Source organism: Meles meles, chromosome 2 (genome assembly GCF_922984935.1).
Source record: "Meles meles chromosome 2, mMelMel3.1 paternal haplotype, whole genome shotgun sequence".
Taxonomy (NCBI): Eukaryota; Metazoa; Chordata; class Mammalia; order Carnivora; family Mustelidae; genus Meles; species Meles meles.
Genome location: NC_060067.1, coordinates 27637556 through 27664996, shown reverse-complemented (window position 1 = coordinate 27664996; position 27441 = coordinate 27637556). Strand labels below are relative to the sequence as shown.

General features: G+C 43.3%; 1 protein-coding gene across 2 annotated transcripts in view; it reads left to right on the top strand.

The window, feature by feature from the left end:
- Positions 1-26013, top strand: part of CWH43 (cell wall biogenesis 43 C-terminal homolog) — a 55174-nt gene extending 29161 nt beyond the window's left edge. The window contains exons 10-17 of one of the 2 annotated variants that reach the window (XM_045997576.1): positions 1560-1665; positions 2890-3025; positions 4121-4246; positions 4680-4829; positions 10434-10578; positions 14676-14737; positions 21405-21560; positions 25149-26013. In XM_045997576.1, the coding sequence (XP_045853532.1) occupies positions 1560-1665; positions 2890-3025; positions 4121-4246; positions 4680-4829; positions 10434-10578; positions 14676-14737; positions 21405-21560; positions 25149-25227 (960 nt within the window). In that variant the 3' untranslated portion in view covers positions 25228-26013. The remainder of the gene's footprint in view (positions 1-1559; positions 1666-2889; positions 3026-4120; positions 4247-4679; positions 4830-10433; positions 10579-14675; positions 14738-21404; positions 21561-25148) is intronic. The other variant, XM_045997577.1, reaches the window with a different exon arrangement.
- Positions 26014-27441: the final 1428 nt, after the last annotated feature.

The window sequence follows — 27441 nt, the reverse complement described above, 5'->3', positions numbered from 1 at the left end:
TGTTAGGTTATGGGTAAGGCTTCCAGTCAACAGGAGGCTATTACTAGTTAAGTTTAAGACCGTCAAAGGTGACACTCTCCTCAAAGGAGAGTCAAAGGTGACAAAGATTCCCAACTGTGCAGGGGGACAGCGCTCCTAACTCCCATGTTGTTCCAGAGTCAGTGATATTCTGAAAGTAGAGTTGATAGGATTTGCTGATGGATTCAATGTTGCTGGATGGGGAAGTCAAGAATGACTTTCAATGCTTTGGCTTGAGCGACTGGGTCGAGGACGGTGGCATTTATTGACAGGGGAAGAATGAGGGAATAATGGGTTTTGGGGTGGTGAAATCCAGGGTTAATTGTAATTAGAGTTCTGCGAAAAGGGATAGCTTGATGAATATAATGATGCCTCTTGAAATTCATGTTGATGGTTCCATTCTCTTTATATGATACTCAGCTGAATAAGCTTTCCTGCATAAGGATGGAAAGCCCAGCTCACGGGGCTGGTGAACACTGAGCTGTTTGTGTTACATAGTGGTCCCTCCACTGCAAAGAGGTTGTTACTTATCTTTCTCCCACTCCAAACTCGTATGGTCGACTTTAGGTTGTTTTTCCACTTGTGGTGATGGATTTGTTCTCGCCATACTCTTTCTCAGGATCCCTGTTATAGATCAGTTAGGTACTCTTTTGAGATGGATGGTTTGGGTTGGGCGGTGATTCTCTGACTCAGCCCATGGACCCAAAAGATGAAGCCTCCGAGAGGGCTGTGCTCCTGAACGTTGGCCTTGTCAGAACAGTAGGGGAATAACAACAGGTGTGACTCGGAATCAGCAGGCTGCTTTATAGATCCCTTGAAGGACTCTATGTACCCCCCTGTGATCTCATTCCTCTCCTGTGCAAGGGTTGCCTACCCAGAATACAGCGCTTATCATTTTCATACACTTCTTTATCTTGTTACTACCTACGATACAGCCCCAGATGATATTGTTTTTCCACGTTTTTGACTTTACCTAAATGTCACCTGACATATACATTTTGCCACTTACTGTTTTTAACTTAAAGTCACTTTTATAAGATTCATCCATATGGAAATATGCAGCCCTAACTCATTTACTGGGATTGTGGACTGTTCCATTTTACATACGTGACACCATTCACTCACCCATTTTCCTGTTTTCCTACTGAAACAACAGCCAGGTTGCTTCTGCTTTCTTGCTGTTATAAACAATGCTTGTTATAAGTGCTCACTTTCCAAATATTCCTCCTAACTTCTAAGCTCAAGCTAGAAGTGCACCGGAGATTTATTACGAGAATATCATCTAGCAAATAGCTCCCTGTTTTTATGAATTAAATGTGGGCAAATTCACTAAGAAAATTCCTTTGCCGAAATATGAATTTCGGTAGAGAGGTGGAGAAAACTGCCATTGTTCATAGTCATCTTAATTTTTTTTATTTTTTATTAACATATAATGTGTTATTAGCCCCAGGGGTACAGGTCTGTGAATCACCAGGTTTACACACTTCACAGCACTCACCATAGCACAGTCATCTTAAATTCCCCTTAAAACTATTCCTCAGGCACCAACCACAGAGGTCTCAGCTGCCATCTGGCCTCTTAGGTTTGGCTACGACAATGAAGGATGGTCCAGTCTAGAAAGATCGGCTCAAGTACTCAATCAAACAGGTAAGTCTCTCACTGGAATTAGTTCCAGGTTTTGAGAAATTACTATTGTTAATTTTTATTTTGAACAAGATCATAAGGGGCGCCTGGGTGGCTCATATGGTTAGGTGACTGCCTTTGGCTCGGGACATGATCCCGGAGTCCTGGGATCGAGTTCAGCATCGGACTCCCAGCTCCATGGAGAGTCTGCTTCTCCCTCTGACCTTCTCCCCTCTCATGCTCTCACTGTCAAATAAATAAATAAGATCTTTTAAAAAAAAAAGAATCTATGAGCAAGATCATAAGTAATAGGAGGAGGGTTTGCTGGGTCATAAACTAATCTCTTAAAAAGGCTTTCCTCGGGGAGGCAGCTGCAGGATGATCACATCTGTCTTTGAGAGCGATACGTTCAGTTGGTTCTGAGCAAAGCCTCCTTCCGAGTATCTGCAGGGAGTTCTTGTCCTGCCTGCGCTCTGAGAGATACTCCTGCTGCTGGCTTCTGCTGCTCCGGGACCCACTGCTGGCGATCAGAAAGCAGTTGGGTTAGAAGGCAGACTGGGTCAGAGCGATGCTCATTTGTAAAGCGGATTCTTCTCAAGAGCCAAAGCGCCAGTTTTTAAGTTTCTGTGCCCTGGGGTGTTCATCCTTGTAAGAAGCATCCTCTCCCAGATGCAGGAAGTTGGTTCTCAGATCAGCTTCGTGGAGCGGGGAGCAAGACACGGAAAGGACTAAACTGTGCTGCTTATTCCTAAGGATCACCGTGTCTCTGAGAAATTGCTGGGGGTCTGTACAATTCTAATGTCACTGAGAAATTTCCGTGGCCCTTCGTCCTGATTGTGGGCCTCCGAGGCACCTCTGGCCAGGCTCTGAAAGACCCAGGACTAAATGCTGTTGCATACACTCTGGTATTTCTGGGCGTCATTTGGCTGTTTGAGAAAGGCATGATGCTTATTTGAAATTTGGGGAAAGAGGTTAGAAATACTTGAAAATTTAGAAACTGTGCTTTTACCCTTTCCTGAATTTCTTCGAGGTACCCTATGTTCTAATTACATTCTAAATATGGGAAAACTCCTTTTGTAGCTCAGGTTTGATCAGCTTCACTTTAGTGACTCATTAGAAATTACTTTGTGGGGGTTTTTTTTTTTTTTTGACTTAGGAGGAAAGGCAAAGAGTTTAAGAATAAAGTTTTGCTAATTGCTTTTGCACAGCTGTGGTTACTCACTGTGTGCATTTTTTTTTCCTGAATAGGTGCAGATTTCATAACAATTTTGGAGAGTGATGCCTCTAAGCCTTACATTGGGAACAATGACTTAACCATGTGGCTCGGGGAGAAACTGGGTTTCTATACTGACTTTGGCCCAAGCACGCGGGATCACACATGGGGGTGAGTGTACCTTGGGAACACAGCCCCGAACACCAGTCGGCAGGGGCTTCGAGTGGAACGTTGATGTTGTCATACCTCCATCCTGTGAGTGTGTCCCAGGAGACTTCCTGGGGGGATGAGGAGGTGTGGAAGATACGCACATTCTGTGATGGTTTGAAAGGTGTCCCTGTTGCTGGATATTTTCAGTTCTTCAGGGTTATAAACCGTTCCGTGTAGGAGCTGAGGTTTCAGCACTGAGCCTGTCTGCCCCAGTGCTGGGTGCATGGGGTTCACGTCCCAATGTGAAGAAACAGAACACAAACACGTACACACGGAGATAAATAAGAATTTGAGATGGTGGTGAGCACTAGGTAGGAAAGGAAAGTGACTGGGGAGGAGGGACTGGGGCATGGTCAGAATGGTCACTGTGAAGGCCCAGCCATGAGAAGGACCCCGGATCCAGCCTTGGGAAAAGGCCAGAACTGTCCGTGTAAAGACTCGAGGCAGGATCAGGCATGGTGGGCCTGAATGTGGGGCCGGAGGGGGAGCTGGTAAGAAATGAGGTCCAGGGCAGGCCCCTGATCTGAGAGAGCCCTGTAGTCCATGCTGAGGACTGAGTAATTCAGTTTTGATGGGGAACCATTGGCTGGGTTTTAGATAAGAGCCATTTGATCTGATCTGCATTTTAAAAAGTTCATTCTGGCTGCTCCTAGAAGAGCGTGTTGAGGGCAAGAGTGGGAGTGTGCGGGGAGACAGGTGAGGAGGTAGAGGCCCGAGGACAGGTGAGAGGCAACAGCGGGAGCCCTGCGCATGAAGAGAAGGGGGCACATTCTGGAACTACTCTGGAACAGAGCTGACAGGACTTGCTGGTGGTTGAGGTGTCAGGGGCCGGGAAGGGACAAGGGCAACATCAGTGTGTTTTTACCTGAGCGTCTGGTAGAGATGACGCTGTGTAATGGGATGGGACCGACCGGGCAGAGCAGCCGGGTTGTGCTGAACTTGACATGCCTCTGGGTTAGTTAAGCGACGTCCAGTAGACAGCTGTGTGCAGCCTGGAGGGCCCAGTGGGGCGGGGCCAGCTGGACACGTGTGTAGATTCGGGTAACGTTGCTGCAGAGACGCTCCTGCTGGAGGGACTGCATCGGGGGCCAGAGAGCGCGTTCATGCAGCGGGGAAAGAGCGCTGGCGGAGGCTGGAGCTCTGCTCGTCCTTTTCATACGTACTTCTTGGTCTTGGAGTGAGGTAGGACATGTTTTCGTATCTTTATCAGACAATTTGGAATTTCTGCTTTTGTGAATTGTTACACTGTGTCCTTGCTGGCAACACTGTACTTTCCCAAATGTGCCGATCGATACTAGAACGTTTATGCAAATATGTTGCCAGAGGAACAATGCAAGGAAAACGGATTTCGTGTATTACTAAGTCTGCCCTTTCTGTGTCTCCGTAGCATTTATTAAAGCAGAGTTGATGGCGTTGTGCTTAGGGACACAGCGAGACATGCTAAAGAGTGGAGATTTATTGCCCTGTCTAGCCGACTGCGCGTTCGTGCTCTGAATGGCCCTCAGCGGTTTGCCTGAAGTGGGACACGTCCCTTTTTAACACCTGAGCTTACTCCTGTCTCCGTGATGTGGTGGGACCCATGGTGATGTGCATGTTTCTTTTCATTCCAACGCAGGATCATGGTTTTGTCCCGGTATCCGATTGTGAGATCGGAGCATCACCTTCTTCCGTCACCAGAGGGCGAGATCGCACCAGCCATCACGCTGACGGTGACCATCTCGGGCAAACTCGTGGATTTTGTGGTGACACACTTTGGGAATCATGAGTGCGTTTCTTTGGTCTTTCTCATAGTACCCGAATCCCAAGAAAAATGATTAACACATTACTTTGATTTCCATGCATTGATCTTTTTATTTATTTATTTTTATTTACTCCCCAAGCATTTTTCCTTCTGTAGCTGGTTTTAAGAATGAGACATAGAAACCTTTGAGATGCCGGCGGTCCTTAGTGAGGGTCCAGGGCGGTGACCAGGGTCCCATATGAGCCAATAGTGGCTGAGCAGGTGCTGTGCTAAGTGTCTTATTGTACACAGTTAGGACCATTATAGCCCCATTTTACAGATAAAGACTGTGGAATGAGAGAGGATAGATGACTTGTTGGACAAGATGGTGCATCGAGGCATGAGGCAGACCCGGCTGGAGGCCGGCTCATACTTGGCCACATGCTAAACCAGACTACAGAAAAAGGAAATTCCCTTTTCTTACAGGATTACTACTGCTGGGATTTGAAGGTTCTAAACGATATCCCCTTTGCCCTCGTGTTCTCATAGTCTGCTAATGGGTAGGCAGGGGAATCTGGCAGGGAGATCAAACTATCTCTTAATTCTGATAAGCCTATGTGGGCGACCCGGTTTAAGTTTGTCCCCACGGGCCTGCTGAAACATCCCCCCAACAATACAGGAAACTGACTCCCCCAAAGCCGCAGACCAACTGGGAGGGCCAGAGTTTGCCCCGTCAGACTCTCCCCTCAGTAGAGAGAATATGCCAGAAGCACCCTGTCTGCAAGCTGGCAGGTTCCAAGGAGAAGAGAGGGGAAGGATTTGAGGCAGGCACCCCCAGTTCAGTCTGCCAAACTCAACTAGTTAAAAGACTCCTCCCAAAAGTGAAAGGTGTGAGAGAAAGGCCAGGTGTGGTTTTCTAAGCAAGTCCTTCTGTAAGGGGACATGAGGAACGGGGAGTGAGATTATCCCCAAAGGATGACACTTAAAACCAGTGACTTTGTACTGAATAAATCGTGAATAATGTCAACCGTATATCATAAAAGTGAAGATAAAAGTATATAATTTATACTCCGCCATGCTAAACATTCTGTAATAACAGTTGAAAATACTAACCTAAAGTGCTCTAAGACTGGGCATATAGGTCCTGTCCACATCAACGACAAGAGGCCACAGAGCTTTAAAGTCGCACACAGACCATCAGAACAACACCGCTGTATTATAAGCTTCGCCCCAACAAAACCAATGTGTCTGTCCCCCGTATGTTCTGGTTCTCTCCCAGCATTCTGTGGATCTGCGAAGGCATACCTGAATATCTTCTGAGCTAAGTCACAGCTCAGTAACATAAACAGACCATTCAAATGTAATAATGTGAACCATTCGTCACTGGACCCTTGCTTGTCTCTTTAGAAACAGGAAGGGTGTTTAGAGGACAGATGATACTGATGGTCCATATCGCTTTAAAAAGCTGTTTGAAGAAGTGCCTCTGTTTCTCTCAATAATTTTCACGTCGCCAGAACAGGCATTCAAAAACCATTCTACTGACCTTATATCGCATTGGGTTTGGCTTTCAAAAAATAGGAGCTTTTGTGTTTAAAGTTGCAAGGTCTTCCTCTAAGAAACGGCTGAATATAACCCTTCCCATTTTTCCTTTGCCTTTTCCCTCCTGCCCCGTTTGACTCCTTCTAATCTCCAAAATGTAAATAGACCTGAAAGAGAAGAGGAAAGAGAGCGCTCGGAATGTGCTTGGAAAAGAGGAGGGAAGGGTTACTTTTTCTAACTTTCTATCAACCGCATATTTAAAGCTCTGTAATCAACACCACACCTTGCCCATGTTCTCGCTTGTTCACTTGATTTGATAATACGCGCATGCACACATCTACCCATGCATGCATGCAGATGTGCACGCCTGTGTGCACAAGGGCAGTGACAAGGCAGCAACAACGCTAGCTAACACTAGGGAGCTGTAACTCCAGGGAGGCGGTCCGTGTATTTGGCTGGAAGCTTGGAATTCCAGACGGTGGAAAGCATGGAAATCAGACCCTCTGGTCTGAATTCTAACTGAAGGTGTGTCCCTCACCAGGTTATTTAATTGCCTCGGGCCTCAATTGTCACATTTGTAACATACTGACCTCATAGGGTTCTTGTGAGAATGAAATAAGATACTATCTCATTTAAAGTACACGGATACAGTAAGTGCTCAGTTCCTACCGACTGTTGTTAGGAAACCAAATCAGAGAACTCTAAATGCAGGGTCTGTTGGATAGTGTGAAAAAGAACAGCTTCATCAAACACAGATCAAGCAGCTGCCATGTTCCAGGCACAGAGCTAGGCACGGTCTTTGCCCCGGGAGTCACCACTCTGTGGATGCCCTGTTCGTGAGCACTGTAGCTCCCCACAGCAGGTGACGTGAAGACGGTCATCCTTTGAATAATCTGAGAAAGCATCATTACATGTCTCCATTTGCCATTGTTTTCTACAATACTAGGTAAAAAATCACCAGTGTGAATAAATATTTTTTTTAAAGATTTTATTTATTTATTAGAGAGAGAGCACAAGTAGAGAGGCAGGCAGAGAGAGAGAGGGAAGCAGGCTCCCCACTGAGCAGAGAGCCCGATGCGGGACTCGATCCCAGGACTCTGAGATCATGACCCGAGCCGAAGGCAGTGGCTTAACCCACTGAGCCACCCAGGCGCCCCAGTGTGAATAAATATTGAGAGATTTCATTCTCTAGTGATTAGAGCATACAAATAGGAAGTCATATGAAGAGTGAATTACGGAATGCTTATGCATGTTATTAGCTGATTCACCAAGAATTTTTAAGTTACCAACTACACAAATACCTCTTTACCACCACTATGTAGGAAATAGCTGCATTCCTTAGAAGCATTTAGGTGTACACCGTAACTAAAATTAATGTTATTTTCCGCAATTAATTGAGTCACCAGGTAATCACCACTTTTTCTTTCTTATAACATCATAAATATACATAGAAGAAAGAGTGCAGAACTTGTAGTCTCTAGTTAAAATTTTGGTCCTATTGTAAGATAACATCAGCGAGTTCCTGTCCTCTTGTTCTGAATTGGATAAAATTATTTTTTTCCCAGCCCACATTATAGGGTTGTTGGGCTGAATTGGATAAAATTATTTTTCCCAGCCCACACTATAGGGTTATTGGGCTGATCAAACACTAACAGGTAAGGAAACAGAAAATGTGTTCTCTGTCTCACTCTCTCCTCCTCCCCCTCATGTTCCCTCCCTCCTTTCCTCTCCTTTCTTTATACTCATACTTATACCATTTTAAAAATTACGTATTTATTTAAGTCATCTCTGCACCCAACATGGGGCTCAAACTCACAACCCCGAGATCAAGAGTCGCATGCTCCGCCCACTGAGCCAGCCAGGCGCCCTAGCATACTATTTATTTTTACTATTATCACTGAATGAAATTAATCTCCTGAGAAAATGTGAAATCAAATTCATAGATTTTTTTCCCAATAATATATTGCCAAAATATATTTGCATGAAAACACTCTCTGTGGTACAGTAACCTTGGAATTCTCTTGGCCAGATTTGAATTCCGGTTGTGTGTTTCAGAAGGAACAGAACTCACCGCAGACCTAGTTAAGGAACTACTCACCAAGATGGCAAGGGTCAGAAGAACAGATAAGAGGGACCATGAAGCATAACGAATGCAGCTCCTGGGGAAGAAATACCCATATTTCTCTCTCCTCCCACCTTTTTATCTCCTGCTGGTGCCTCTGAAGGGCCAACCCTAACTGGATATCAGCAGAAAAGAGAGAGCCTAGGAGATGCATTTCTGCATGGGTGAGCCTCTCCGGGCACACAGGAGGGCTGAGGACAGATCAGGACACAGAAGTTACAAAATAACCCTAGGCACGGTCCTCAGCCTCCTTTAAAAATAGAGCTAATGCCTGCCTCTCAGTGATTGTGAATATTCAATATCAAAGATGTTTAACAAATGGTAATTCTTTTCTATTTCTTGAGACATCTTTTAATAGTACTCAGCTGTCTGAACATTCTTATCTGGGCTTACTTCTGCCTTCAGATCCTCCCTCAGTGAGGTTTCTCTGATCTCGACAGTTCTTGGTTATCTCTATCTGCCTTTGTCACTGTTTGTTTGTTTATTTATTTGTGGTTTTGTTTTGTTTTGCTTAAGTCATTATTAGCTACCTGTCTCTATAGATGCCTTTATGGGTTCTACTGCCTATTTGCTCTTGGATCCATTCCTGGCTTGTCTCCCTCTTGCCTAAACATTGCAGGGAACCTCTCATTGTTGCTAAGAGTCTGTTGCTTTCTTTTTTTCCCCTTTTTAAAAGATTTTATTTATTTATTTGACACAGAGAGAGAGAGATCACAAGTAGGTAGAGCAGTAGGCAGAGAGAGAGGGGGAAGCAGGTAACTTGCTGAGCAGAGAGCCCGATGCGGGGCTCCATCCCAGGACCCTGAGCTCATGACCTGAGCCGAAGGCAGAGGCTTAACCCACTCAGCCGACCAGGTGCCCCAAGTCTATTGCTTTTTGGCTCCTGGATAGGTTTAGCCTATGGAAGGCATTGGTACAAGGCTGGAGGGCTGGAGGGCTGGAGGAGGACAGAACACAAGGAGTTTCTCATTATCTCTCTCTTTTTTTTCTCTTTCTTCTTTCTCTGCTGTCTCTGGCAGCAGCCGAGTCTCTCCTGCGGCTCTAAATGCTCCTCAGGTGGCCCCAGCAACTTCTGGGCAGCCTGTCCCCCCAGCACCATCTCCCACCAATCAGGGCTGGCTTGCAGACTCTGGGCATATCATCTCCTCTTGTTGTCTCTCTAGCCTGACCAGTGGTACTGGCTTCTCATTGTTGCTAAACTCTGGTTGCCTCACTGATTCCTGTTCTGCTTCCCATCACCTAGGTCACCAATTTCCTATATTAAATTCTGCCTGTTTGAGACACCTAGAGTGGTTTCAGTTTTCCTGTCTGGATAATGTCAAATATGATATCCCTATTTTTCCCAGACAGACTGACTGTAGGCCCCTCAAATGCATGATGTACCTACCTAATTATCTCAGTGACACATCTACAGTGCTGAACCTAATAAAGGCATCATGTTTAGCCAGTATTTGACCAGGAGAGACAAGGAGGCTTTTAGAAAGTGTTCGGCTGATGGAGCTGACTAGGTTCCATAAGGCTGGTGTGGTCTGTGAACGTTAGGATTTTCCCTTTTATCAGTACTTCTGGCTCTTTTTAAATTGTATTTTATTATTATTATTATTATTCTTTGCCCACTACTCTTTAGCTGTAATACTGGTGATTAGGTCTTAGATTACTGATGCTATTCTTTCTGATGAAAAACCGAGCAAAATGCTGTCTTTGAATAGATACTTCAATCAACTTGACTTCAACTGATTTGTGGGGAAAGATCACGTTCTTAGTCCAGAGTCTGTCAGCACTGTGTCTCTGTCTTGTGGATTTGCATAGCATTAACTCATTTATCCAAGTAGGAATTACTTGGGGTTTGCGTACTGTGCGAAGATATTCTTAACAACTGACCCATTCAGGCTCCCCTGTGGGAAGATATTCTTTGGGTACTTACATACCTAGCGCTTTTTAAGAATTGTCTTGCAAATACAATAAAGAATTACATTTTTGCACTTTAGAGATGACCTTGACAGGAAACTTCAGGCAATTGCTGTTTCAAAACTACTGAAAAGGAGCTCCGAGCAAGTGATATTTCTGGGCTACATCACTTCAGCACCTGGTTCCAGAGATTATAGACAGCTCACTGAACACGGCAACGTCAAGGTAACATAATCTTAATAGGATTTCTGATTTCTCCAGTAAAATGTTTCTTCTTCATGTTAAAAAAAAAAAAAACCAAGAACCCAGTGCAACAATTTAATAGGTATTTTTTTTAAAAGATTTTATTTATTTATTTGACAGAGAGAAATCACAAGCAGGCAGAAAGGCAAGCAGAGAGAGAGGAAGGGAAGCAGGCTCCCCGCTGAGCAGAGAACCCTATGTGGGGCTCGATCCCAGGACCCTGAGATCATGACCTGAGCCGAAGGCAGAGACTTAACCACTGAGCCACCCAGGCGCCCCTTTAATAGGTATTTTGATTATATACCGCTGCACAGAAAACCAAGAGACATCCTGGTTTTACACAACAGCTATTGTCTGTGGCTCCTGGATCTGCAGTGTGGACAGGGCTGGGGGCAGGGGGGAGTTTCATCTCCGTGTCCCACAGCTGGGAGGCTCAGCTGGGAGCTGGAGGGTCCACTTTGCAGATGCTTCCCAGGTAGCAAGCTGGTGCTGGCGGTTGGTGGTCCTGGTTTCTGTCCATGGGCTAGCTTGGGCTTCCTCCCTGCAGACGGCTGGGTTCTCAGAGTGTGTCCCACAGAGAATCAGGAAAATGGTGTATTGCCTTATAGGACCCCAGTCTTGTGGGTTATGTAGTGTGACCTCTGCTCTCGTGTGATGCCTGCTCGCATTCAAGTGGGAGAGACAGAAATCCCATCTCTCCATGGGATTATAAGAATGCCGTGTGGAAAGTGGGTTATTGTAGCCATGTTAGGAAATATAATCTGCTACCTTATGCAACTTCATTATGATGCTGAGAGTAAAACATAGAAGGAAATATACAGAGAGGCGGGCTGACCGGCCATACAGGGCCTCCCTAACGGAATCAGTCCCTACCTGTTCGGGTCTAAAACCTCAATTTGTCAGTGTCCCCAGATACAATCACGCTCCAGGGAACGGACACACAAATCAAATCCTTGAGACATATGTGCACTGGAATGTTAAATGCATGAACTGGCCATGAAATATAGAATTGTAGTATTTCGTTAAGCCCTGTGTAGATTTCTTGGTCCTTTACCTTTTGCTTTCAACATCATGTCTTGAGCTATTTGCAGAGAAAAAGGCTCACGCATTCTGCCAAGTGCTTGGAAAGATAGATGAGAAGGACCGGGGTGTGATGAGGGTTTCCACTGTGGCTTACACAGGAGAGCAATGTATTTCTTGATGTAAAAGTCTGGGCAGGTGTTCTTAGTACTGGTGCCCTCCAGGGTGTCAGGAATGTGCCCCTTCTGTCCTGTGGCATCACTTTACAGAGCCTACATTCCCAGGTTCGCCTCTTGGTTCTCGATGGCAGCATCCATATTCTAGCTAGCAAGACAGAGGACAGGATAAAGAAGGGGCCAAGAGCACATGCAAGTCATCTCTAAAGGCAAATGCCAGGAAACTAACCTCCAACACGTGTACTTAGATTTCGTGGACTAGAATTTAGTCACATGGCCACACCTCGATGTATAGAAGGTCAGGACTTCACTATGAAATCTTGATATACACACAGCTAAAAATACTACAGCTTGGGGAGGAAGGCAGTTAGATGCCTGGGAGACAAGTGAATCTCGGCAACAGGGGACGAAGCGGCAAGGGAAGTCAGGATGGACTCCTGATTTGGGCTCCCGTCAGAAGGTTTAGACAGCAATGTTACTAAAGAGAACAGTGAAGGAAGGAGAGTTCCACAAGGGTGACCACGAGTTCGGCTCTAGCCTGAGTGGAGGCGTCTGTGGGATATTGATGGAGACGTCCAACAGGCAGCCCGTATATGGATTTGGGATCGAGGAGGGCAGTCAGGACTAGAAACAGAGATTAAGCCGCTGCCACCGTCTGTGGGGTCATGGGAACCATGGAAGTGGATGACACGGTTACGAAGTTGGAGACGTGCGAGAGGCGGGTCAGACAAAACCCCTGGGAGGGCTGCATTGAATGTGGCTGTCGGGGGTGCTGGAGAGGGAAAACACGGGGAGTTATCTCAGAAGAGAGATTAAGGAGAGGTCAGAAGAGTAAAAGGAGGTTGTATCGGTCACCAAGTGCTGTGTAACAAACAGAGATTAAGGAGAAGTCAGAAGAATAAAAAGAGGTTGTATCAGTCAACAAACGCCGTTTAACAAACCACCTCAAACCCCAGTGGCTTAGAAACAGCAATGGTTTAAGATTCCCTTGATTCTGTGGGTTGCGTGGTGGTTTTCCCTCCTTGCCTGGGTTCACTCGTGCAGTCAGCTGGCGGCGGTGGCTGGTGGGGGTGGAAGATGGCCCCATTCACATGTCTGGGGCTTTGGTGCTGGTTGTTGGCTGGGCCTCTGTCTCTATGTGGTCTCACTAGCCCAACAGGGGCCACACTTACCAGCGGTGTGACCTGGGGTCAAGTTATTGAAATTCTCCAGGCCTCAGTGGCCGCATCTGTGAGGTGGTGATAGGCATATCTATGGCATCACGGGGTGGTTATGAGGATAAAATAGAAGATAATGTCTCAGAGCCCTCAGTCTTGTACGGACAAGGCACTCGGTACATGGTCACTGTGTGTGTGTATTACATACATGTGGATGTATGCATAAAATCGAATAAGATAATTGTGTAAGTATGTGGTCTCTAAAGTGCAAGAGAATGTTAGACAACACAATATTTGGCAAATCTAAGGGGAAAAATGCATCCTAATAAGAGAAGGAATTCTTACACTCTCTCTGTGTGTGCAAGGGATGTGGATGGTGTTAAAGAAGAAAGATTTTATTTGATTTTTATTTAATCCTCTGTTGGTTACCACTACCTTGGTCAGAAGCTGTGTCGAGAATGGCAGTGGATTCTTCTATAGCTTTTTCCGTTAGGAAGTTTATTAATGCAGAGAGGAGTTTTAATCATAGATGCTTGGATGAACAGATTTTTCTCTTTAAGAAATGAGTATTTGAATCCTGCAGCCTTCAAATTTGACAGCGTCATTTAAAAATCTGAAACGTGACCGTTAAATGTATTCATTGTTTACTATTCCTTGTATATACAAGGGAATGACTAAATTTTTCTTTCTTTCCAAGGCAAACCAGACAGTACTCTTTCAATTTATTTGCTTTTCTCATCCTTAACATTTTAAAGTTTAATTTAAGAAATGTATTGTCATTTTCCCATGTATGCCAAGGCATGTACATGTGTGTATGTAAGTGTAGCATGTACGTCCTAATAAGATGGACAAGTGTCCCTGTGTTTGCCACTGAGCTTATGAAAAAATTAAGAAAGAGATAATAGCATTTTAGCGATTTAAAAACCTTTAAGTTTAATTTTAACGGTAAAATTTAAAAACCTTTAAGTTAAATTTTAACGGTAAAATTGAGAAAAGATCAAGAGTCAGGTCTCTTTTTCATTTAGAGGATTCTTTAAAAAGAAGAAGATGGAAATTTCTTCAGTGTAAAAGCTCCATATTTAGAGTTTTTCCAGCACGTTACAGAAAAAGAATATGTTTATGTTCTGCTTCTCTGATGAAAAATAACACTGGTCTTCAGCTTTCAACATCAAAAAGACTCATGATTACTCCCCAAATGTGTTTATTTCCAATGATTCAATTTAACAAACCCAGACTGAGCTCCTGCCGAATGCCAGGCTTCATGCTAAGTACCAGGGAGCCAGCGTGATTAAGAGGCCTCTGCTGGGGAAGGGGAGGCTGGAGACTTAGAAACAACCACGCGGAAGGGTGTAGCTGGTGTGTACAGAGTCCTGCGCAGCACGACCCGGGGTGGGGTGGGGGGGTGAGCAGTAAATTCTGCTTGGAGTCAAAGACCTGGAAAGCCGATGGGAGCCAGCTCTCTGGCCCGCCCCTCTCTGCAGCTCACCCTCACCTCTGTACCCCCAGCACCCAGTACGGGGCCGGGATGGGCCCCCAGGAGGTGCTCCAGAAATATCTGTAGAATGAATAAATAATTGGGATCCTAACGGATCATTAGGAGTGAGGCAGAGAAAACGGTGTGCACAAAATGCATGTTTATTACTGTCCTTCACACATTTGCTGGGCGAGTCAGGATAGGGCATTGTTTTCTATGCTTTAAACGTTCTCTCCTCTGTTCTTTATTTAGGATATTGACAGCACAGATCAAGACAGATGGTGTGAATATATTATGTACCGAGGGCTGATCAGGTGAGCAGAGGTTTTTGGTTGCTGCTGTTTTATTATCTACTATCGCTGTGATCTTTTGGGTCTCTCCTGGAAGGAGGAACTTTATAGAAGCAATTAATTTTGTTACTTTTTATGAACATTGGCTAGTTACACAGTTGAGCATTTTTTTCCCAAGGCATGGCCTAATGATTTAAGAAAGACTAAATGCTAAATTAAGCTTAATTATATAAAAAGGATACTGTATAAGTTATTAAGCATGATAAGCACATAATTGTGAGCACATGTTAGGAAGGGCACCCGTCTGGACTGGAGGGCATGGCAGAAACACGGATCACAGAGTAAGAAAGCCCTGGGCTGAATTCCAGCTTTGCCAAGTTCGAATCATGTAATTTTGGGTAGGCTAACTCGCTTGTTGGAATCACTATGATATTATGGTGAGATCTCTAGGTAAATTATATTTTATAAAAAAAAAATCCTGGATATAAAAAAGTGAATAATATCCATATAATATATGCATTTATTAGTGTGAATGTATATCCATATATAATGTATCTAAAGGGTCTTAAAATTAAATTTGTAACTGTGTAAATCTGTTTTGTGGGCCCTATCTCCTAAAACAAAGCTAAAACAGTTCAATACCCAAAAAAGGACCAATCATTCATTTTTTTCAATCATTCATTCATTCAACAAGTATTTATTAAATACTTACTATCATGTGCCAGGCATTGTTCTAAGCAGTGGGGCTCTAACAGGACCAAAACGCAATCCTTGACTACCACGGAGCTTACGTTCCAGTGGAAGGAGACAGAAAATAAGCACAGAAGAGAGTGACAGGTGCTGATGCGATGGAAAGACGGATGCGGCCAGGGAGAAGGATGGGGATGCGGAGTGCGGGTCGGGGGGCGGCTGCGCTAGGCTCCAGAGGACAGGCAGCGGCCGGAAAGAGATGCGTGCAATCATGTGCGTCCACCCCGGGAAGAGCACCGCCCGCACGGGCAGGAGCACGTACAGAAGTCGGAGTGGCGCACGCTTGGTGTTTGTCGGTAACAGCGAAGAGGCCGGCGTGGCTGGAGTAGAGTGCGATGGGAGCGAGGGGACGTGAAAGAGGTGAGTGGGGACGGATCATGCAGACAGTGGATTGAGTCACAGGTACCAGCAGTAAACTAAACCGAGCCGGGTCCCTGCCCTGGCGGAGGGAAGAAAGCCACAGTTCCGTGGTGAGTCTGGTGGGAAACAGGGAAGAGCGTCCAGAACATGGAGGTGGGGTGCCGCTGTAAGTGGGGGTTGGCGGCTCTCACCGAGAAGGTGATGCTGGAGCTGAGAGTGGAGGCAGTGGGCCCCGTGGCGGAGAGACGAGCCTTCCAGGGGGGCTGGCCTGTGCAGAAGCCGGAAGGCAGGAGGGCAGATGTGTCTGATGAAAAGTGAGGCAGGGCTGGCGTGGGTGTAGGGGGAAGGACGTCGTAGAAGAGGTAAGGGGGAGTGTATGGGCAGGGAAGGAAGGCAGCAGACCACGTGGGCTCTAAGAACTTTGGATCTGACTTAATAAAATGGTGACCCTTATTGGTTCCTGGACAATTCCGGGGGTTTGTATGCTTACTGGGAGGAGACAAGGAGATCCTTGAGTTGCCAAGGTAGTTCTGGTTACGCTAATAATCACACTAATAAACTCCAAAAGACCCAGAACATGCCCATGTGGCTGTAGGACAGATAACTTGACTATTATTTTGGTGTTTCCAAAGAGTTAAGGTGGGAGGGAGATGCCAAAATATTAGTTTTGCAGAGTACATGATACCAGATTTTTTACATTCATATTAAAGTGGTTGTTTTAATGTGGATATTAGAATTTCTAAAGAACTATTTATGATATATACTGAAGTAGGTATAAAATGAAGTTGGAAATATTGTGAGTTGCTAAGGAACAGTGATATTTATAGTACCAGTGCCCATAATAGCTGATCATTTGGCTCTGTATACTTGTGGCCCAAGACCTTTATCACCTCCCCTTTGGAAGAGTGAGGTGGCAGATTTTTAATATATAAATATTTACATATATATGCTAAATATGGCTGGGTGGCTTGCACAACAGAGATTTATTTTCTCACTGTTCTGGAGACAGAGATAGAGAAAGAGAGTGTGTGTGCACACATACGCTGTATGGTGTCTCTTCTTTAAAAAAAAATTTTTGTTTTTGATTTAAATTTGATTAGTTGGGGTGCCTGGATGGCTCAGGCATTAAGTGTCTGCCTTCAGCTCAGGTCAGGATCCCAGAGTCCTGGGATTGAGCCCCACATCAGGCTCCCAGTTAGGTGGGAAGCCTGCTTCACCCTCTCCCCCTCCCCCTGGTGTGTTCCCTCTCTTGCTCTGTCTCTCTGTCAAATAAATAAAGAAAATCTTTTTAAAAAAACTCAATTAATTAACATGTAATGTATTATTAGTTTTAAAGGAGAGGTCAGTGACTCATCAGTCTTCTCTAATACCCAGTGCTCATTACATCAAGTGCCCTCCTTAATGTCCATCACCCAGTGCCCCCACCTTCCCCCCTCCAGCAACCCTCAGTTTGTTTTCAATGATTATGAGTCTCTCATGGTTTTTCTCTTTTTCCGATTTCATCTTGTTTCGTTTTTTTCCTCTCTTCCCTTATGATCCTCTGTTTTGTTTCTTAAATTCCACATATCAGTGAGGTCATACGGTAATTGTCTTTCTCTGATTGACTTACTTTGCTTAGCATAATACCCTCTAGTTCCATCCCTGTCATCACAAATGGCAAGATTTCTTTTTTTTTTGATGGCTGAGTAATATTCCATTGTGTATCTATACCATCTCTTTACCCATTCATCTGTCGATGGACATCTGGGCTCTTCCCATAGTTTGGCTATTATGGACATTGCTGCTAGAAACATCGGGAAGCAGGTGCCCTTTGGATCACTACATTTGTAACTTTGGGGGTAAATACCCAGTAGTGTAACTGCTGGGTCATAGGGTAGCTCTATTTTCAACTTTTTGAGGAGCCTCAACACTGTTTTCCAGAGTGGCTACAGTATTGAATCAGGGTCCCAGCCCTATCACCTCATTTAATTTAATTACTTCCTTGGAGGCCCCATCTCCAAATATGGCCCACTAGGGTTATAGCTTGACTTATGAATTGGGGGATGATACAAACATTTAGTTTACAACAGATGGAAAAGGCAGCAGAACTAGAACAAAAAAAATCCCAAAATTTATATGGAACCGCAAAACAACCCAAACAGCCGAAACAGTCTTGAAAAAGAGCAAAATGGGAGGCATCACAATTCCAGACTTCAAGCTCTATTACAAAGCTGTAGTCATCAAGACAGTATGGGACCGGCACAAAAACAGACACACAGATCAATGGAACAGAAATCGAGAACCCAGAAATGGACCCTTAACTCTATGGTCAACTAGTCTTTGACAAAGAAGGACAGAAAATCCTGAAAAAAGACAGTCTTTTCAACAAATGGTGCTGGGAAAACTGGACAGCCACATGCAAAAGAATGAAATTAGACCACTTTCTTTCACCAAACACAAAATTAAATTCAAAAGGATGAAAGAACTAAATGTGAGACAGGAAACCATGAAAATCCTAGAGGAGAACATAGGCAGTAACTGCTTTGAGATCGGCTGTACGAACTTCTTTCTAGATATATATCTTGAGGCAAGGGAAATAAAAGCAGAAATACACTATGGGGACTACGTATCAAAATAAAAAGCTCCTGCACAGCAAAGGAAACAGTCAGCGAAACTAAAAGGCAACCTACAGAATGGGAGAAGATATAGAAGGTATGTGCAAATGACATATCTAATAAAGGGTTAGCATCCAAAATTCATAAAACTCAACACTCCAAAAATGAATAATCCAACTAAAAATGGGCAGATGAACAGACAATTCTCCAAAGAAGACATCCAGATGGCCCAAGAAACACACAAAAAATTGCTCAATATCAGTCATCCACAGGGAAATGCAAATCAAAACTACAGTGAGATCACTTCACACCTGCAGAACGGCTACAGTCAAAAACACAAGAATGACAAGTGTTGGCGAGGCTATAGATAAAAAGGAACCCTCTTGCACCCTTGGTGGGAATGCAAACTAGTGCAGCCACTGTGGAAAAAACAGTATGGAGGTTCCTCAGAAACTTAAAAATAGAATCACCATATGATCTAGGAATCGCACTACTGGGTATCTACCCCCAAAATGCAAGAACACTAATTCAGAAGGATACATGCATCCCTGTGTTTATAGCAACATAATTTACAATAGCCAAATTATTATCAGCTGAACTATCCATCAGTAGATGAATGGGTAAAGAAGAAGTGGTGCGTGCGCGCACACACACACACACACACACACACGTGCGCGCACGCGGAGTGGAATATTATTCGGCCATAAGAAGAATGAAATCTTGCCATTTGCAGTGTCATGGATGGAGCTAGAGATTATAACACTAAGCAAAATAAGTCAGAGAAAGGCAAATACTATATAATTTCACTCATATGTGGAATTTAAGAAAAAACAAATGAGCAAAGGGGAAAAAAAGAGAGGGGCAGGCAAACCAAGAAATTCTTAGCTAAACTGATGGTTACCAGAAGGGGTGTGGGGGGCATGAGTGAAATAGGAGGTGGGGATTAAGGAGGGCACTTGTGATGAGCACTGCGTGATGTATGGAAGTGTGGAATCACTATATTGAATCTAATATTACACTGTGTTAACTAATTGGAATTTAAAGTTAAAAAAAAAACAAGTTAGGGATTATTGTTTTTCATTTTTGCCCATAAAACCAATTCTATAAACTTGATCTCAGCCATGTAATTTAATGTTGTGTACTTCATAAGCACTTAATAAATACATACTGGACAGGGGCGCCTGGGTGGCTCAATGGGTTAAAGCCTCTGCCTTCGGCTCAGGTCATGATCCCAGAGTCCTGGGATCGAGCCCCACATTGGGCTCTCTGCTCAGCGGGGAGCCTGCTTCCTCCTCTCTGCCTACCTCTCTGCCTACTTGTGATCTATGTCTGTCAAATAAATAAATAAAATCTTTAAGAAATAAATTAAAAAAAATACTTACTTTGTTTTAGCAGACCATTTGGATTGTCTGGTTCATTAACTTCAAGGACTTTTAGAAGGACCTGGAAAGCAGCATCTCTGAAATGAGTTGGAACTTTGATCTTTGAGATGTGATAAACAACAAAAGTTAGATTTACTAGAGACAGTGACCTAGAATTACAGGGAACTGCACAGATTTGGGACCTGAGCTTAGACAAATAGCTCAGCCTGTCAGACACCTGTCATCCCATTCTGATGCTGTCACAGATCTGTTTCCCTTCATGGTGGGCAGACCTGCTACCTCCATGTGCCCCGGCTCTGGGTTTCTGTCTCTATTTTGTACAGAGCTACAGGTTTTGTTTGGAATCTTTCTCCTACTACTCGTCTGGCTCAAGTCCCCACCGCCTGTCACCCAAATCACTGTCGTGGCCTCAAATGGTCTCCCATCTCCCACCCTTTCCCTGGAGTCTGTTCTCTACACAGCCGCCACTGCGTTTCTGCACAGAACTGCTCGGATTTCCATCTCACTGTCCGAAGAGTACTGAAGTCCTTTGAGCGGTCGGCATGGAAAGTTTTGCGTCATCCGCCATCCCTGACGTGCATGCAAACTCATCTCCCCCAGTGTTTGCCCTTGTGCACTCCACTCCCGTCACTGGCCCTCAGAAAAGTCCAGGCCAGTCTCCTTTGGGACGTTTGCATTTGCTGTTCCCTTTCCCTAGAGCACCCTTCCGCCAACATCTGTCTGGGTTGTTTCTTTACTCCGTTCAGTCTTTTGCTCCCTGTCACTGCTCCGACCATCTGCCATAAACTAGCAACCTCTGCCACTTAGCATTCCCTGTCCTCTCTACCCTGATTCCTCCGGGATCCTTGGATACTTTTCACCACCTGATAGATTTCATACGTACGCACGTACTTAATTTATTCTCCCCAACTGGACTGAAAGCTCTCTGAGGACAAGGGTTTTGTTCTGTTGCCTGTTTATCCCCCCATCTAGAATGATGTCTGCGTGTTGTAGAAACTTGATATGTATATTTGTTCACTGAATAAGTGAATGAATGACTGACACAGATAGGTTTTGTTTTTTTTTTTGAAGAGGCAAAATATAAATAAAATGAATTTTTGGTTGCCCATGGTTCCCCCGTTTTCCCATCTGGGCCTCTTATAAAATGCTCTGATTTCCCGGAGAACTGAAAGCTCTAAGCAAAAACAGGATGTGCAATTTTTTTTTCCAGACATACAAAATCTTTTATTTTAGACTTGTAAGTGTGGAGGGAAATAGGTGGTATTTGAAAGGTAAGAAAGCATATAGGCATACCCTCCCGTCATTCTAGAGAACTCCGTTCCTGATGCAGAACATAATTGTGTGATAGGTGATTTGTCGAGACCAGAATATTCATTAGTGTGCGTTTAGTTGATTACATCTGTGTGCATGTTCCGTATTCATTCCTATAATAAGAGCAGTATTTAGATAAATATTTGGGGTAATAAATCTAGCTAATTCTAGTGATGTACCCAGTAGAGTCATAAATGGGGAAATTGGCCTAATAACGCGGGTGCTGTCTATTAGGTCTCATCAGATTTCTGTATGGTGATAAAACTTTACAGACTGTTTCTGTTTCTGCCACAGACTGGGTTATGCAAGAATCTCCCGTGCTCAACTGAGTGACTCCGAAATTCAGATGGCCAAATTCAGGATCCCTGATGACCCCATTAATTATAGAGACAACCAGAAAGTAGTCACAGACCCGAGGGAAGTTCCAAAGGAAATTCATTTCAATCCTAGGTGAGTACAGTTCTTCCTGAGGCACCTGCAGCCCCTCTACGGACCTAAATATATTATTATCCCGCGACGAGTTCCAAAGTAAATATGGTTCTAGAGGTTTGTTCAGGGAAGGCTGCTCATGGTCAAAATGATAAGATCCTGCCTGGGTTGAAGTTACGGTCCCTGCTTTCTGGGATAGAGTAACAGGTTACCGTCCCAGGGTCAGGCGAGAAAGATCACACGGGCAGCATCTTCGTCACCATCAGCCCTGCAGTGATAGCGGATATTTGAGGGTTCTGTGTCCCAGACTCTGTTCTGGGTGTTTTGAGTATTCTGTCTGTGGACGACCATTGGGTTGGTTCGCTCATTATCTTCGTTTTAGAGGTAAGAAGTTCAGGCTGAGGAACACGAAATAACTTCACTAGGGTTACATGGCTCGTGAGTGGCAGAGCTCCGAAGTGGGAGCTGTCAGCAGGGCTGGGTTGCTGAGGGTCTCAGTTCTCACTGTTCAAGGACTCACCTGGAGAGCCCCACCTCTGGGCTCTGAGTCTTAAAAAAATCATTCCTGGGGCGCCTGGGCGACTCAGTGGGTTAAAGCCTCTGCCTTCGGCTCAGGTCATGATCCCAGGGTCCTGGGATTGAGCCCCACATCGGGATCTCTGCTCAGTGGGGAGCCTGCTTCCTCCTCTCTGCCCACCTCTCTGCCTACTTGTGATCTCTGTCTGTCAAATAAATAAATAAAATCTAAAAAAAAAATCATTCCCAGTTACTCTAATGTGCAATTAGGACGGAGGCTACGTAGAGTGGATAACTCATTTCCACCGCCGAGATTCTAGCATGTGAAATATATTGGATTTTGTTTAGTTCTAAATAGAGGTTATCTGAGAAACCTATTTGCAGCAAATTATGTGCTTTGGAGGAGGTGCTCTTTTTTCTTCCCATGACTAGATAATGAGAAGAAATGTCTGCATAAAACCAAGCCCAGAACATATCATGTACGTTACTATTATCTGACATTTCTACTACTTTTACCAGCTTACTGCTCTAGAAGCTTCTCAGACTTCATTTGATTTGCTCCCCAGGGCGTGGAGGCATGGGGGGAGGGACGGAGGAATTTATCTGTTTTCTTTTTCTTCCTTGTCTCTCCTTATAACAAGAAAAAGCTGTGCCAAAATGTGGGGAATGAATGCAAGAAGAGCTACACCGAGGCTTGACTGCTTGTATCACTGTGTTTGAGCTCACCCCTTGCGTGTGTGATACACTAGTAAAGAACATGGGCTCCGAGAGCTGCAGGGGACAGAGTTCTAGTCCTCACGCCTGCCAGCAAACAGCTGGGGAACTGTGGGCAACTTGGCTAATCTCTCTAAGCCTTGAGTCTCTCACCTGCAAAATGGGAAAAACAGTAGTGCTCCCCTCCTAAGATAATTTAAGTTTTTTTTTCTTTAAAGATTTATTTATTTGACAGACAGAGATCACAAGTAGGCAGAGAGGCAGGCAGAGAGAGAGAGAGAGGAGGAAGCAGGCTCCCACCTAAGCAGAGAGCCCGATGTGGGGCTCGATCCCAGGACCCTGGGATCATGACCTGAGCCGAAGGCAGAGGCTTTAACCCGCTGAGCCACCCAGGCGCCCTGATAATTTAAGGTTTAAACGAAACCTAGAGCTCCTAGAATAGCCCATGGTGATACAAGTGATTTTTTCCACCCCGTTCATTACCTTTGTGCTGCCCATGTACTCTTGGCACATTTCAATAAAGTTGTTTGGGGGAAAAAAAAAAGACAAAGTGCACGGTGAATGCTGAGTAGCTGGTAGATACAAGAGCAACAGTAACACTGTAGTATCACTGAAGTGAAATCCAGAGTTTTCTTCCTTTGGTTGACGGAGGTGACTTCTTACACGGAAGCTTGAAAATCTGGGAAGATAAAGGTTCCCCTGTTTCCTTATTCTCATACATAAAGAGTGTGGAAGGGGCACCTGGGTGGCTCAGGCGTTAAGCATCTGCCTTCGGCTCAGGTCATGATCCCTGGGTCCTGGGATCTAGCCCTGCATCGGGCTCCCTGCTCAGTGGGAAGCCTGCTTCTCCCTCTCCCACTTCCCCTGCTTGTGTTCCCTCTCTCGCTGTCTCTCTCTCTGTCAAATAAGTAAATAAAATCCTTAAAAAAAAAAAAGAAGAGTGTGGAGAAATCCAAAGAAAATATTTTTAGCTAATCACAACTGCAGATTGATCCAAACCGCCTGTGAAGAGAGTCTAGATCTGCTTTCCCACTCAGGGTGATTATGAAAATAGCAGAAGCATAAGTAGAAACCTTGTCTTAATTTAAAAATTCCATATATGTATATATATATGTATTGAACATTTATCAAATAAAAATAGTCAAAGAATACTAAGTTCATCAAAAATTCCATTCCTTAATTCAACAGGTTCTCATTGAGTACCATGATATCAACCCCACGCTAGGCCTTGTGCTAGATACTGAGGACAAAAGGTGAATAAAACCAAGTCTTTGTCCTACAGAGCTTATGTTCTCGTGGGGAGCTAAGCAATTCAAAGTTATCACTGGTAACAGTTTTGGATGCGTCTTTGCTTCTTATGTGCACATATATCTCTATATCACACAGTCATCTCAACTTTAGAACTGTGTGAAACTTATATGCATGTGTGTTTCTGTATAGTCATTCTATTTATAATCTCATTTTTTCATCCAAATAGTGTATGATGAGCCTCCTTCCATAATAATGTTTGTTTCTGAAAATGTTTTTAAATGATTGCACAATATTCTATTATATGGATGTACCAAATATAGCTAACTAAGGTAGTTGTTTTTACACATTTATTCTTTCATTATTATAAGAAGTCTTCTGGGGACTCATTATATCTTTGGGCATAACCTTGATTACTTCCCTAGGACTCAGTTAATAGATAATAGCAGATCAAAAGTGTTATTTAAATATTTCTTATTGTTTTGAGATGACAAAAAACCCCAGACCTCCCATCTCCTGCATTTTGGAGGTTATGTGGATATTGCGATTCCTAGTGAAGAAAAGGAAGTCAGTGGCTTCATTTATTCAGGTCTTAATTTACTTTCTAGTGCCTTCGTATTTCCTCATCCCAACCAAAGCTGTATAATTAATTAGTTATTCATCAGCAAGGTGAGTTGTTCATCTGTAGCACCTATATAAGATTTAGAAGTTGAAATCATGCCAAAGTAGATTACATATGCATTAATGTGACATAAGTAACATTTCAGGTTTCATGATCCCTTATCCATAAAATCCCAATATCCATAAAATGGATATTATTCAAACTGAAGACTAGAGAAAAATCTGGACTCATTTTCCACCAATGTTATCAGACAATAATTCTTAAACAGTTGTGCTTTTGGAATGACTCATAACCATGGAAAGAGGACTTTGAAGGTTAAATGTGTAGTCTGCCTTTCCCATTGGCATGAATCCTTTTTTATTTCTGCATTTGCTGTTTTGTAAATTGATCATATCTCTCCTAGTTTTATAATAGATAAGTTAAAACCACAATAGATTATGGCTGAAATTTTATGTAAGAATGTACCTTTCTGAATGGCTTTTACATGTCAATTACTTTTTTTTTTTTAGATTTGGATCCTACAAAGAAGGACACCATTATGAGAATAATCATCATTTTCATATGAGTACTCCCAAATACTTTTTATAGACTATTTAAAACAGGATTCGTTGACTGAGCAAGTCTAAGGAAGTAGAAGAAGAAATGAATGAAAGTGGGGAACTACACACAAAGAACCTCAATTTGGGAAAAAAAAATATGACGTTTATGCAGTGGGACATTCTATCATTTATAAAATACATTGCTAAGTAAAAGCATTTTACCAAATTGTTTTTCTTAAATTTTTGATAAAACATAGAATATGAGGTAATAGAAGAAAGTTTTACTGCTAATTTGTTTTGTTGTTTTGGATGGAATGCTCTCTATGTATCTGTTATGTCCATCTGGTCTAGAGTATCATTCAAAGACAGTTTCCGTATTGATTTTCTGCCTGGATGATCTATCTATTGATGTAAATGAGCTGTTAAACTCCCCTACTATTATTGTTTTACCACCAATATCTCTCTTTATGCCTGTTAGAATTTGCTTTATGCATTTAGGTACTCTATTGTTGGGTGCATAGATATTTATAACTGTTATACTCTATTGTTGGATTGATCCCTTTATCATGTAAATGGCCTCCTTTGTCTCTTGCTACAGTCTTTGTTTTGTTTGATTCTGTCTGTTTTTTTTGATAAGTATTGCTACTCTCTATTTTTTTATTTGCTTACATTTTCATGGTAAATGTGTTTCCTTCCCTTCACTTTCAGTCTGTGTCTTTATGTCTGAAGTGAGTCTTTATGTTTGAAGTGAGGCAGCATACTATTTCCTTTGCTGTGCAGAAGCTTTTTATCTTGATGAAGTCCCAGTAGTTCATTTTTGCCTTTGTTTCCCTTGCCTTTGGCGATATGTCTAGTAAGAAGTTGCTGGGGCCGAGGTCAAAGAGGTTGCTGCCTGTGTTCTTCTCTAGGATTGTGATGGATTCCTGCATCACATTGAAGTCTTTCATCAATTTTGAGTCTATTTTTGTGTATGGTGTAAGAAAAATGGTCTGGTTTCATTTTTCTACATGTGGGTGTCCAATTTTCCCAACACCATTTGTTGAAGAAACTGTCCCTTTTCCATCAGATATTCTTTCCTGCTTCATTGAAGATTAGTTTACTGTAGACTTGAGAGTCCATTTCTGAGCTCACTATTCTGTTCCATTGATTTATGGGTCTGTTTTTGTGTCAGTACCATACTGTCCAGATGATTACAACTTCGTAATAGAGCTTGAAGCCTGGCATTGTGAGGCCACCAGCTTTGCTTTTCTTTTCAACATTCTTCTGGCTACTCAGAGTCTTTTCTGGTTCCGTACAAATTTTAGGATTATTTGTTCCAGCTCTGTGAAAAATGTTGATGGTATTTTGATGGGGACTGCATTGAATGTCTAGGTTGTTCTGGATAGCATAGACATTTTAACAATTTTGTTCTTCCAATCCATGAGCATGGAACGTTCTACCATTTCTTTGTATCTTCCTTAATTTCTTTCATAAGTATTTTGTAGTTTTTGGAGTATAGATCCTGTGCCTCTTTGGTTAGGTTTATCCCTAGGTATCTTATAGTTTTTAGTGCAATTGTAAATGGGATCAATTCCTTAATTTCTCTTTCTTCTGTCTCATTGTTAGTATATAGAAATGCAACTGATTTCTGAGCATTGATTTTATATCCTGCCACATTGCTGAATTCCTATATGAGTTCTAGCAATTTTGGGGTGGAGTCTTTTGGGTTTTCCACATAAAGTATCATGTCATCTGAAAAAATGCTCCACATGACTTGGCATCAGGGAAATACAAATCAAAACCACAATGAGATACCACCTCATACCAATCAGAATGGCTAACATTAGCAAGACAGGAAACAACAAATGTTGGCAAGGATGTGGAGAAAGGGGAATCCTTTTACACTGTTGGTGGAAATGCAAGTTGGTATGGAGGAAAACAGTATGGAGGTTCCTCAAGAAGTTAAAAATAGAGCTACCCTACGACCCAGCAATTGCACTATTGGGTGTTTACCCCAAAGATACAAATGCAGTGGTCCAAAGGGGCTCCTGCATCCCAATGTTCATAGCAGCAATGTCCACAATAGCCAAACTATGGAAGAGCCAAGATGTCCATCAGTAGAAGAATGGATAAAGAAGTGGTATACACACACACACACACACGCATATATGCACATACATTTATATATTATATGTACATGTATATATACATAATATTCATATATATGTGCATATATATGAATATTACTCAGCCATCAGAAAGGGTGAATACTTACCATTTACAT